This window comes from Pan paniscus, chromosome 18 (assembly GCF_029289425.2).
Source record: "Pan paniscus chromosome 18, NHGRI_mPanPan1-v2.0_pri, whole genome shotgun sequence".
NCBI classification, from domain to species: domain Eukaryota; kingdom Metazoa; phylum Chordata; class Mammalia; order Primates; family Hominidae; genus Pan; species Pan paniscus.
In genome coordinates this window covers 23,458,992-23,472,666 of record NC_073267.2, presented here as the reverse complement: position 1 = coordinate 23,472,666, position 13,675 = coordinate 23,458,992, and the positions used below count along the sequence as shown (strand labels likewise).

At 46.9% G+C, this 13,675-nt stretch overlaps 1 protein-coding gene across 28 annotated transcripts in view; it reads left to right on the top strand.

The window, feature by feature from the left end:
* The window catches only part of LOC134728385 (RNA polymerase I-specific transcription initiation factor RRN3-like), a 93,009-nt gene that overhangs the window by 20,761 nt on the left and 58,573 nt on the right, over positions 1–13,675 (top strand). For 18 of the 28 annotated variants that reach the window (XM_063598542.1, XM_063598544.1, XM_063598521.1 and 15 more), the window contains 3 exons: positions 1,461–1,591; positions 2,462–2,646; positions 7,329–7,481. In XM_063598542.1, coding sequence (XP_063454612.1) covers positions 1,461–1,591; positions 2,462–2,646; positions 7,329–7,477 — 465 coding nt within the window. In that variant the 3' untranslated portion in view covers positions 7,478–7,481. Of the gene's footprint in view, positions 1–1,460; positions 1,592–2,461; positions 2,647–4,438; positions 5,750–7,328; positions 13,210–13,675 lie in introns of those variants that run through there. The other 10 variants (XM_063598536.1, XM_063598535.1, XM_063598534.1 and 7 more) reach the window with 6 other exon arrangements.

The following is a 13,675-nucleotide window of genomic DNA, read 5'->3' as shown; positions in this document are numbered from 1 at the left end:
GCATTTTACCACTTTTACACTTTATAGCATTACTTCTTACGAGTAGCTGGGACCACAGATTACCATGCCTGGCTAATTTTTGTGTTTTTAGAAGAGGCGGGGTTTCGCCATGTTGGCCAGACTGGTCTTGAACTCCTGACCGCAAGTGATCTGCCCACCTCCTGCCCCGCAAAGCGTTGGGATTACAGGTGTGAACAACTGTGCCTGGCCCACGTTCCCTTCTCAGTACACTTGGAGAGAAAACAGATTGCTGCCTGCCAGCCCAGCTAGGTGCTCCGAAAATGTCATCCTGCTTTTTGGTCACTAGGTGGTGCTCTTCCCTTAAGCCTTTCTCTATTAAAATCTCATATGCGGTAATTAACAGTATTTCCTTTATTCTTTCCAAGGGTTGAGTTGTAACTAGCCCAAACCAACTTATTAATCTAGAATTTTAAAAACTTTAGGCTTTGTCTTTTCTTCTTCTTCTTCTTCTTTTTTTTTGGTGGGGGAAACAATATAGGCTTTTCCTTCTCTGCAACGATTTTGTGGCTTCCTAGAGGTCAGGAGAGTGTTGGTCATGGGAAAGAAGGTTGAATTCAGTCTGCCCACATGGGCGTGCCTAGCTTTAGAACAGCGCTATTTAGGAGAAGTTGGAAGTTACACCGTTTGGTGAGAAGCTGTGTCTATTTTTTTCCATGATTGGCATAATTAACTCAAATACCAGCTGTACGTTAGTCCGTATTTCTGTTCATGGTTGAGTTCAGTGTGTCCAGAGACCGGAAGGTGCTTTGCACTCACAGGAGTGCCCATGTGGAGCTCCATGGGATGTGAATTATTGTTGGTCACCAGTTCTGGCTGACATTGGAATCACTTGAAGAGTTTTTATAATATGTGGATTCCAAAGCCCTGTCACAAACCTATTGAATTTGTACCTCCCAGGTTGAATTTTTTGTTGTTTTTTGTTTGTTTGTTTTTTGAGATGGAGTCTCACTCTGTCACCCAGGCTGGAGTGTAGTGGCATGATCTCAGCTCACTGCAACCTCTGCCTCCTGGGTTCAAGCGATTCTCCTGCCTCAACCTCCCAAGTAGCTGGGATTACAGGCACCTGCCACCACGCCTGGCTAATTTTTGTATTTTTAGTAGAGACAGGGTTTCTCCATGTTGGCCAGTCTGGTCTCGAGCTCCTGACCTTGGGTGATCCACCCGCCTCGGCCTCCCAAAGTGCTGGGATTACAGGCGTGAGCCACTGTGCCTGGCCCTGGGTTGATTTTGATGCTTAGCTAGGTTTGGGATCCATTGGATTATTTAACACCCGAGGTGCCTTTTGTTTTTAATGATATTCTCTCAACGTGTTTTAAAAATGAAGCCCATGAGATAGTAGAACTTTTCCCTACATTGGTGAAGTAAAAATCTTGGGATTTTGATAGCCAGATTATCTTAGGCATTAAAAAATATCACACCGACGCCCTCTCTTTTTATAGGGATTCGCAGAGGCATTTTTGGAACATCTTTGGAAAAAATTGCAGGATCCAAGTAATCCCGCCATCATCAGGCAGGCTGCTGGAAATTATATTGGAAGCTTTTTGGCAAGAGCTAAATTTATTCCTCTTATGTAAGTAGCATAATTTTCCGAGTACTTTTTAATATCATGCTTTAAAAAGAGTATAGCATTGTCTCAAGTCAGAAATATCTCCCATATGTTTTTGGCATGTTTTTAAAGTGAATAAAATTCCTACTCTGTGCAAGATATTTATATTTCTAAGTGGTGATTTTAGAATAAAGTGTCTCCTTTTTTATATATAAAACCCTGTATGTAAGGCTTTTGTCATCTCTTTTGTGTGGTTGCACTTAAAGATCCATTTGTTTTGTGGATAGAGGACAGTGTTGTATACTGTTTTGATTCTTTTTGTAGGTTTGTCATTTTTTCATTTGCATTCCAAATCTATTGTATCTGTTAAAGCTGAAGAAAACCCCTTTTAAAGGTAATAGACCTATCTAGGAGGCCAGTTTCTTTCAGTGGCCCATGAAGATATCTTTGGACAAGGATGCTGTTGAAACCCTTCCCCAAGAACAAAATTATTCACCATAGGACTTGACTGGATGCATCAGGGAATACTGAAGTCCACCAGACTGTCTTTCTCTTGAGAGGTGTTGGTGAACATGTCCTATTTGGCCAATCACCCTAAGAGGGGTGCCTTTGAGATGGTTAGGAGAACCTGCTTTCCATCCCTTGGGACGTTCTTAGGGGCTCACCTGTTCCTAGAAGGTCAGAGCTACTCTGCCTTGTAATTCGAAGGTTGTCTTCCTACGCAACCATCCTTATCCTTCCTTTCTTTGCTTTTCCTCTGTACCCATGGGTATGATTTAAAGAAACCTATGAACTTACTTAGCATGGTTTGTAATGAAAGGCAGTTGTGTGTTTTTATGTTATTCTGATTTTTTTATGAAGTGTAAAGTTGACTTGAATTTTTCTTTTATCTAGTACTGTAAAATCATGCCCAGATCTTTTGGTTAACTGGCTGCACATATACCTTAATAACCAGGATTCAGGAACAAAGGCATTCTGCGATGTTGCTCTCCATGGACCATTTTACTCAGCCTGCCAAGCTGTGTTCTACACCTTTGTTTTTAGACACAAGCAGCTTTTGAGCGGAAACCTGAAAGAAGGTCAGTGTTGTGGGAGTGCTGGACTGGATTTTCCTTGTGTTCTTGTCACCCTTCAGAATGGTGATTCATTACTTTTTTGAGATTTTTATAAAAACTGGATTCAGAAAACTGCATGTACACTCAAACTTTTAATAATAATTTCAAGCAGCTCATAGGCCCCTACAAACCCCTTAAGATAGATTTGAGCTTGAGAACCCTACAAACCCCTTAAGATGGATTTGAGGTTAAGAAAGAGGTTTCTGCCTTTGAAGGTTTGAAATGTGAAGATGTCTCCAGAGGTGAGGCTGAGCCCTGGGCTGTGCCAGCGCCCTGTACAAAGCTTCAGTTGGATGCACCTTCTCTTTGTTGTCCTTGTAACAGCCCAGTAAATGGCAGGTATTCTCCCTTTACAGACAGCACCAAAGCACAGGAAAGTCATTTTCCCAAGATCACATGGTTACTGGCAGGATTAGAAAACTGAAGCCAGGTTCAGCTGACCCTAAAGTTTGAGTTTATATAGATTAAACTCTGCCTGAAGCCTTGAGACTTAATTGACCAGTATTGTTTTGCTAATTTCTAAGAGTTACTTAGAATTCAAATCTATCAGTTGAAACTTATTAGATTAGTGTATTTTAGTTGAAGAGAGTCTCCAAGAACAGTGTTTATAAGTCATTGTAAATTGTTCTGTTTATGTTTATGAATAATTCATATGGTTTTGTGGGTCACTTCCTCTAAACCAGGGTCTGTCAAGCCTGCATGATTGCCATTTGGGCTGCATCATCCTTCATCGTCGGGGGCTGTCCTCTGCACTGTAGGATGTTTAACAGCCTCCACCTACTAGCTGCCAACAGCAGTCCCTGACCACCCCCAGCTGTGACAACTAAAAGTGTCTCCAGACACTGCCAGGTGTCCTCTGTGGGGGTTGCAGTCTCTTAGGTTAACAGCCACAGCTCTAAACTGAAAGTTGTACGTGTTGCATTATATATGTTTACCTACATCCTACATGCTTCTAAAAGATGTTGTATGAACTAGTAGGATGAGGTTTTATCACAAGGTAAGTAAATACAAGCTCTGCTTTTCTTTGTATAAATTAATGCCAGGAATCTGAATTAAATATCTTGTTTTTGTAAGCAGTGACATTCCATTTAGGTAATTTTTATTGAAATATGCATCAAAGAAACTCCTAAGAAAATATACTTAAGTACAAGTTGGTCAGCTTGCCTCTTAAAATAAATGTGATGTCTTTATTTTACTCATGTAGGAAAGAATTGTATTCATTAAGTCTAAGAAAGTGGCTTCTGTCTAAATTTGCCGTCCGTTGAGGTAGAAGGCAAATTTGGAGTTTTCTTGTTTAGAAAAAAAACTACAGATGACTACTGTGCACCTGAAAACAGCACTCAGCTTCACTAACGAGACATGCAAGCTAGAATCAAATTGCTGTTTTGTTTTGTTGCCTGTCGTGATTGTTAGCTGAAACCAAATCACAAGGTCTTTTTCTCCCTCTGTGTTATCTCAGCATACACTGAGCTTACAAACATATGAACTTCACGTTGTCATGGAATCTTACAGCCTGCTACTTCCTAAGTTTCCTTTAGAGAAGCTGCCTTGGTGACCAATGAATGTGGTTAGCCTAGTGATACTCTTCTGGGCCATATACTGTGTGACTATCTGCATGGACCTTTATTTAAAGCATTTCTGCAAATAATTTTTTTAAGTTTTTTAAAAATGTGTGATAATTTGTGCTTTTAAAGATATCTTACACTTTTCACTTATTTGTACCTTTAAAAAATGTTTTTTTTTTTTTAAACCAAAGGTTTGCAGTATCTTCAGAGTCTGAATTTTGAGCGGATAGTGATGAGCCAGCTAAATCCCCTGAAGATTTGCCTGCCCTCAGTGGTTAACTTTTTTGCTGCAATCACAAAGAAAGTTATTTATGCTTTCTTGATGGGAGTTATTTAAAATATTTTTATTTATGTTTATCTAGTATTGTAAGAGTCTGTTAAATTTCTATGAAATTAGTAACATTATAAAAGGCCAGGCATGGTGGCTGATGCCTGTAATCTCAACATTTTGGGAGGCTGAGGTGGGAGGATTGCTTGAGGCCAGGAGTTAAAAGACCAGCTTGAGCAACATAGTGAGACCCTATCTCTATAAAAAAAATTTAAAAATTAGCTGGGTGTGGTTGCCTGTGCCTGTAGTCCCAACTACTCAGGAGGCTGAGGTAGGAGGATCACTTGAGCCCAGGAGGTCAAGGATGCAGTGAGCCCTGATTGTACCACTGCATTCCAGTCTGGGCTCCAGAATGAGACCCTGTCTCTTAAACAAACAACAACAACCCAGTCCTTGCAGGAAATACTGTGATACAGCTATTGTTTTTATACTTTGATGGCACTGGAAATTACTACTACTTCTTATCCAAAGGGCAGCCCTTTGAAATAAGTATGGCAACCAGTAAGCTGAGAGGGGCAAAGCCATAGATGCTTATTAGAGTGACTCCTGTAATAGTAATAGAAATAAACTGGACATGAGGCAAATGTTGACCTGTAAGAGATTGGTTTAGAGAGTTCTGTTCTCTCAGGTCTGGTAGCTATGGCTAATCCATAGCCTTTCCTCTGTGCCAGGCAGTTCTAAGCACTTTACATAGAACTCATTTGATCCTCAAACAACCCTCTAGGATGAAACCCTGTTTATCAACTGGGAGGTGGAGGTACAGAGAGGTGAAATCACTTGCCTAAAGTCATAGAGCTAGACTGGCAGCACAGATTTAAATGTAGTCTGGCTCCTTTGTAAGCTTTCACTAAGTTATTCTGCTTTATGGAGAAAGCGAATTGGAGAATTGAATATTCAATGAGGATATTTAGGCCAGATCATAGCTTAAAATCTTCAACAGATAAGAGCCAGCAGCTTGCTGAGCTCTGTCAGCCTCTTTAGTTCTCCTTTGCTAGGCATCTGGTTCAAGGTGTCCTCTCTTCTGAGTCTCAGTGATAGTAAAGGATTAGGAAAAGGCATAAAGAGACCAATAAGCAACGGCGGTGAGTGGGTGGAGGCTTCAGCACGTTGGTTAAGATGGTGAGCAGCTCAAAGAGTGAGGATGGATGAAGCAAAGCAGAGGCCGCTGTCCCTGGTATGTTCTCGGGGTGGGGACAGAGGACTGCATTTGTGAACCATCTGGTCCGGGGCTCTCGATTTGGGGTTGGCATGCACATTGGAGGGACAGAGTGTGATGCGATGTGAGGCTAAGAGCAGGGGATTGAAATAAAAGTCTCTGCCTAGGTACAGATATGGTAAATAAAGGCGTGTACCATTCTGTAGCTGTTGCTTTTGCCTGCTTGATGCTTTTGAGATTGAACCATATTGACACAAAGCTTTATTTTGATTTTAACTGCTGTGTTATGTTCTGGGAATCTTTTTTATTGAGTCTTTGTTGGGATTTCATCTGTTAGTTTTTGTCTTTTTTTTTTTTTTTTTTTTTTTTGGGACAAGGTCTTGCTCTGTCACCCAGGCTGGAGTGCAGTGGTGTGATCTTAGCTCACTACAACCACCACCTCCCAGGCTCATGCAGTTCTCCTGCCTCAGCCTCCCGAATAGCTGGGACTACAGGCGCCTGCCACCACACCCAGCTAATTTTTGTATTTTTAGTAGAGACGGGGTTTCATCATGTTGACCAGGCTGGTCTCAAACTCCTGAGCTCAAGTGAACCACCTGCCTCAACCTCCCAAAGTGCTGGGATTACAGGTGTGAGCCACCGTGCCCAGCCGGCTGTGTTAGTGTTTTAGTGCTCAGGAACATTCTTGTTTGTGGGCACACGCTTCCTTGTCACATACCCGGAAGTGCGGTCAGTTGCGGGGTTGTAGGAGATGCAGATCTTCAACTTTACCTGATAGTGCAAACCACCCTCCATTGTGGTTTTGCTGATGTGTCCTCCACCAGGAGGAGGGGTCAAGTGCTGTGAGCCTTGGCTAACAGGACAGAAATCAAAGTATGTGGCTTGAAGTTGCCATGGTGACCTGAGAACCTGAGATGGAGAGTGACAGAAGTGAGATCTAAGTCCTCATCTTGGAGAAGCTGTCCAATAAATAATTTTTCAAGTTGCTCAATCATTTAGAGACAACTACTGGAAAAATTAAAAACATAATTGTCTTTATTTTGTGTTTTCTTCTATGCATTTAACTGTTCTCACTCGGCATGCCTAGTCCTTTCTGTGCCTGTTTTTGAGGTCATGACTTAGTCAACCCCGTGTCCCTCCTTCAGTAAAGGCTTATTTCTTCTTCAGTGCTTCTTCAGCAAGTCTCTTCACCAGCCACTATTTCCTCTTGAGTAACTCCTGAATCCCTTTTCCACCAACCTTCTAATTCTTTTGCAAACAGTAAAAATAAAGACACCTATAGTTATGTAATCTAAGAGTTTTGCCTTGCAAACATTTATTTTTAATGAATAATATCTATTACTCATTAAAATATAAGCCCAGTTTCACATTCTGAGTGATAGCCACGTTTTCTTTCTCCTTAGCAAACTTGCAGATAGAAGACCCATAGAACGGTATCCTAAAAGTGTTACTTTCTGCTTTATATTGTTATTTTTACTAGCACTTGTTATATTCAGCAATTTCTCTGTGGTAGGTACAGTTGTCACATGCAGCTCACATCTGCAGAGTCACTCCAGCATGTTAATGCCTCTGTCTGTGTTGTTTTTTTGTTCCACAGTAAGTACCAGCTCGTCTTCTGCTACACCATCATCGAGAGGAACAATCGCCAGATGCTGCCAGTCATTAGGAGTACCACTGGAGGAGACTCAGTGCAGACCTGCACAAACCCACTGGACACCTTCTTCCCCTTTGATCCCTGTGTGCTGAAGAGGTAGGTACTTTTAAACATTGACGCTGGAGGAGGTGGATTTTTTTTTCTTTTTGAGACGGAGTCTCGCTCTGTTGCCCAGGCTGGAGTGCGGTGGTGTGATCTCGGCTCACCTCAAGCCAGCTCGCCCAGCCTGGCATGAGCTGGCTCATGCTTATAATCCCAGCACTTTGGGAAGCCAAGGTGGGTGGATCACCTGAGGTCAGAAGTTCAAGACCAGCCTGGCCAACATGGTGAAATCCCATCTCTACTAAAAATACAAAAATTAGCCGGGTTGGTGGCGCACACCTGTGGTTCCAGTTCTTCGGGGGACTGAGGCAGGAGAATCGCTTGAACTTGGGAGGTGGAGTTTGCAGTGAGCAGAGATTGAGCCACTGCACTCCAGCTTGGGTGACAGAGCGAGACTCCATCATGGAAAACAAACAAACAAACAAAAAAAAGCACTGCCATCTATGAATAGCAGCATGGCACAAAACAGAAGCCACTAGAGAGAGTATTGCGGGACCCTTGTTTTATGTAGCAAGAAATGGAGGCTCAGAGAAGGGGCGACTGCCAAGGGTGAGTGACCCAGTGCAGGGAGCCGGCTTCCGTTCCGACTGCAGATTCTAGCCCTTCACCAAGTCACTTCTCCTCACCAAGGGCTTCACTTGAACCACTGCAGTCTTCCTTTCAACAGTCGTGGGAGACACAGACCAGTCCCTATTTTACAGATGGGGAAAAAGGAGGCTTGGGGAACTCCTTGGCCAGAGGCCACAGAGGCCTCCCAGTGGGACTCTGTGCTCTGCAAAGAAGGGAATCTGGGGAGCAGGCACCCTTTAGAGAAAGAATCTGCATCGAACATCCACAAAATCCAGCAGGAGGCCACCAGGAGCTGATCCCCATGCAGAGAGGAAGCACCAGCACCCTGGGTGAGTGAGGCCAAGGTCACAGTCGGTCCCCAGGAGAGCTGGCAGCCGGCCCAGGGCCCAGACGGGCCTCTGGCTCAAGCCCAGCAGAGGCTGTGTCCACTGGGCCTTGAGGTCTGCACGGGAGGCCCGTCCCTCACCCCCCAGGGCAAGAACAAGCCCACGCCTCAGCCCTGTTGGCGGTGGAGCAGGGACATCCCTGCAGTGCTTTAAGGGCACACTTGTTATTTTTTGTTCAGCTCGTGGCAGCAGGTGTGCCTTGGAATCTAGATGTTTTTTGTATCCCCAAGGGAACCCAGGCTCAGGTTTTAGGCTAGAAAACAAGAAAACTGCAGATGGTAATTATCCCCCAGGATCACTAGTCAAAGCCTGCTTTTGGTCAAGAATCTCAACCTGCGTGCCTGTCTGTGTGGCACACCCTCCTCAGGAACAGCCTCGCAACTTTCCCTGGAACCTCCCCTTCCCCACCACACCTGGTCCTGGCGAGGATATTATTCACATCAGTGAATAAAATGCTAATTTTAGTGGGGGGCTGACAAACAGTTCTCACACACCAGTGTGCACCAACATCCCCTGGAGAGTGTGTTAGAGCACAGACTCCTGTCGGCCCGGCGGCTCACACCTGTAACCCCAGCACTGTGATAGGCCAAGGCGGGAGGGTAACGAGAATGCATCTCTACAAAAATAAAAATAAAAAATTTAGCTGGACGTGGTGGTGCATGCCTGTGGTCCCAGCTACTCGGGAGGCTGAGACAGGAGGCTTGCTTAAGCCCAAGAGATTGAGGCTGCAGTAACCTGGGATTGTGCCACTTAACTCCAGCCTGGGCAACACCGTGAGATCCTGTCTCTCAAAAAAAAATAATAATAACAATAACATACACACAAAAGAACACAACCTGTGCTTCCTCTAGACATTCTGACTTGGCAGGTGCAAGGCAGATCCAAGAATCTCATGCCAGCAGGCTCCCAGGTGCCGCTGATCCCGCCAGTCCATGGCTTTGTAAGGGCATCTGCTGTGTTGCTGGCTCGGCTTCCATCCTCCTGCCTCCTGGGTCCAACATTCCTGTTTTCCTTGGGAGCCCATCCCCGACTCCCATTCACGGGGTAGGAGGGAGTGGGGACCTGGGCATGGCCACTCAGAACAGCCCTGTCACTGGCTGCATCAATTGGTACAGGCATGGGCACGTGACTCAAGACCAGCCAATGAGAGCCAAGGAGTTTTTTTCTGGGATGTATTTAAAGAGATTATTTCCATAGCTGTGCCCCGCAGCAGGTGAGGGCCCTCCTGAGAAAGTGTCCACACGGGAGGGCAAAGCCAAGGTGGGGGATATCAAGGCCCAAGCCAATTTTGGGGCCTCTGAATGTAGCTGTACCTGAAGCCAAGTCAACCCCTGTACTAATAAGCCTCTTTTTAAAATCAGTTTGATTTAAGTTCCTATCACTTGCTTCCAAGAGTCCTGATACAAGCAAATAAAAGTGGCCAGGTGCAGTGGTTCATGCCTGTAATCCCAACACTTTGGGAGGCCGAGGCAGGTGGATTGCTTGAGGTCAGGAGTTCGAGACCAGACTGGCCAATATGGTGAAAGCCCATCTCTACTAAAAAATACAAAAATTGGCCGGGTGCAGTGGCTCACGCCTGTAGTCCCAGCACTTTGGGAGGCTGAGGCGGGCAGATCACCTGAGGTCAGGATTTCGAGACCAGCCTGACCAACATGGAGAAACCCCATCTCTACAAAAAATACAAAAGTAGCCAGGCATGGTGGTGCATGCCTGTAATCCTAACTACTTGGAAGGCTGAGGCAGGAAAATCGCTTGAACCTGGTAGGTGGAGGTTGCGGTGAGCTGAGATCATGCCATTGCACTCCAGCCTGGGTGACAAGAGTGAAACCTGGTCTCAAAAAAAAAAGTAAAAATACAAAAATTAGCTGGGTGTGGTGGCAAGCACCTGTAATCCCAGCTACTGGGGAGGCTGAGGCAGAAGAATTGCTTGAACCTGGGAGGCGGAAGTTGTGAGTCGAGATCACGCCACTGCACTCCAGCCTGGGCAACAAAGTGAGACTTAGTTTCAAAAAAATAAAATAAAATAAAATAAGTGACTAAATTGGCCAGGCGCAGTAGCTCATGCCTGTAATCCCAGTGCTTTGGGAGGCAGAGGCAGGTGGATCACCTGAGGTCAGGAGTTCCAGACCAGCCTGGCCAACATGGTGAAACCCCATCTCTACTAAAAATAGAAAAATTAGCCAAGTGTGGTGGTGCGTGCCTGTAGTCCCAGCTACTCAGGAGGCTGAGGCAGGAGAATCACTTGAACCCAGGAGGCGGAGGTTGCAGTGAGCTGAGATTGCACCACTGCCCTCCAGCCTGGGCGACAGAGCAAGACATTGTCTCAAAAACAAACAAACAATCAAACAAACAAAAAACAGTGACTAAACTGAGAGCAAAGAAATGGAAGGGAGGGAGCAGGAGGATCATCAGTTTCCATCCTTTTACTGTGTGCTCAAATGTAATTTGGCTGCAGGTGAGGTCTGTGCAGACCCTGGGTGAGGGGCGAGTTGGCTATGGCCTGTTTAACTCCACCTGTGCAGACTGCAGCTCAGCCTGGTCCATGCTTCGTGACTCAGCCTTGTCCTCAGGGAAGCTGGGGCTGGTGCAACTTTCAGAAGTGGTCCCAGGTAAGCCTGGCCCTCCTGAGTCCATGGGTGGGGAATGCTGGTACAGGCCTAGCAGCTGGCTTTCCGGGGCTGGGTGGAGGTACAAGAGCGGTGATGTGTGGTGTTCGCCACTTTCCATGGTGCAAATAACCCTGCATGGCCGAGTTCAAGTTTTGAAGGTGCAGTCACCAATAGTGGAGTTGGGAAGAGATTTGCACAGTCAGCTCCAGAGCCAGCATGCGCCATCTCCCACCCGTCGCTGCCCCCTGCCTTCCTCCCTCTTGTCCCTGCAGCCTGGGATCTCACTGCTGCTCTCCAAGTGAGGAATTCCAGTAAGCCTTCTTAAGACTTCTTTTTGGTTTACCTGGCAGAACCCCACCTCAAACTGGCTTAAGCAAAGAAGAGGGAGATTTGCCAGCTCCGATCCTAAAGAGTCAGGGCTGCAACCGGGTGCAGGGGTTGTCGACTGCCAGGGCTCTGAGTGCTCCCCCAGGCTCTGCTTTCCCCAGGGGACACTCATGGGGGTTCCCTGATGGGGCAATGGTGGCCACCCGAGGCTGTGGCTTGGCCTCCAGTGGAGCGACGTCACCTCTTTCCCGGCAGTTCCAGCCACCATCCCAGGGCTGATTCTCAGGGGCCCGGCTTTGGCTGCTCGTCTGGCCAGCCCGAGGGTGACCCCGCCTGGAGCAAGGTGTGCTTGGAGAGTGGGAGGCAGCACTCCCGCAGGACAGCCGAGGACGCTGTTCCCAGAGTGAGGATGGGGCGCCCTCCTCACTGGACGTGCGTCCTGGCCATGGACCCCGAGCTGACCTCGGCCCCTCCCTGACTCGGTTGCTCTCAGGTCCAAGGCCACTGCTGCTGTCTCTGTCTCCCAGTGTCAGCCTCTGACCTTGTCCCAACCCCACTTTTGGCTTCCCCACCAGCTTCACATCTGCTCAAAGGATCTAGGCCCTCCCTGCCACAGACTGAAAGAAGGATCCGGTGTCTCTCCCGGGCCATGGAAATGAGCTGGGTCATCCCTCCCTTGGCTCCCATCCACGTGGGCCAGTCTGGTTTCACTTTATTTGTCATTTTCTCCAAAACCCAGTTTCCTTTTTATTTCTCTCCTACTCAGCTTCACTTGCTCCCGGTCCCCTCCTCGTCTCTGCAGCCAATTTTTCCAGGTTCTCAGTCCTCTCCTTCACAGATTTTCTGTCCTCTTTGTTCACCCAGATTGGGAATCTGGAGCTGCTGGTGATGGAGGGAATGAGAACCTCAGATGAAGGACAGGTAGGGCTAGAGAAAGGTTTTCAGAGAGAAACAGAGAAAAATGAGATGAAAACACAGCAAACCCTGGATGGAAGGAGGGGCAGTGCCCATAAGACGAAGGGAAGGGAGCAGACAAGGTGCAGAGAACTGCACACAGACAGGCTCCCGAGGCCTGGGCCACACGTGGCAGGGCCAGAAACAAAGCGAAACAAACAGAAAGGCCAAGGAAATTTCCGTTGGTGGGGACACTGCCAGCAGTTTTCCTAGGAGCTGGGGGTGCCAGCACTTGGAGCAAGCACGGGCCAAGGACGATGAGTAACAGAGGTGGCAGCAAGGGCTCTTTCCAGGGAGTGTGTATGGCCTTGAAGGCCAAGGAAGAAAGGCTGGGGGAGCAAAGCGGGGGGAGGAGGGAAGGGGGAGAGGAGAGGTGCCAGTCACAAAGGAAAACAGCAGCCAGATCCACGCGCTGCCACACTGTGCCTGTCCCACCTCGAGTGCCCCTGCAGATAGCTCAGCTCATTCCCTAAAGGTGCGGGAGGGCCCAGCTCATTGGGCAGGGCTGTATGAAGCGCTTGGCACCATTCCGGGAGAATTAAGCATTTAGTAAACAATAGCTTCCTTCAAAATAAATCCAAACGAGGCCTGAGAGCCCGGAGTTGGGGGGTGCCTGCCAGGCTGTCCGCATGAGAGGAGGAGGTTCTAGGGACCTCTTGGCTCCTCTAGTGGGGCACAAATCGGCAGCTCCAAGATGAGAGACGGGAAGAGTGAATTCCTCGGAGGGGAATCTTGGCACTGTTGGGACTGGCACTGTGGCTGTGCAGTTCAAGGACGACCCCTGGACTGAGAGGAAAGGATGTGACCATCACGCTTATATCCCGGGAAAGTGATTTATCATTGCAAATTCATAAACTGGCAGTCTAGTTCCTAAAACGACTACATGTGTGTGCATGTGTGTGTGTTCATGTGTGTGTGTTCATGTGCGTGTGTGTGCATGTGCGTGTGTGTGCATGTGTGTGTTCATGTGCATGTGTGCACATATGCACTGTGTATACATGTGTGCATGTGTGTTCATGTGTGTGTGCACGTGTGTGCATGTGTTCGTGTATGTGTTCATGTGCGGGTATGCATGTGTGCACTGCATGAGCATGTGTGTATACGTATGTGCACGTGTGTTCGTGTGCATGTGTGCACATGTGTGTGCACGTGTGTTGTGTGCATGTGTGCACACATGTGTGTTTCCATCTCCATTCTGTATGTAGCTCCTGTTTCTTCCCTCAGGCCTGGGTGTGAATATTTTTGGGGAAGTTAGGTAGAAGTCAGTGTCGCCTCTCTCTCTACAGATGTTTTCTCTGCTTTCTGGTCCTCAAGACTGAAAAATGAAAATGTACCAAACAGC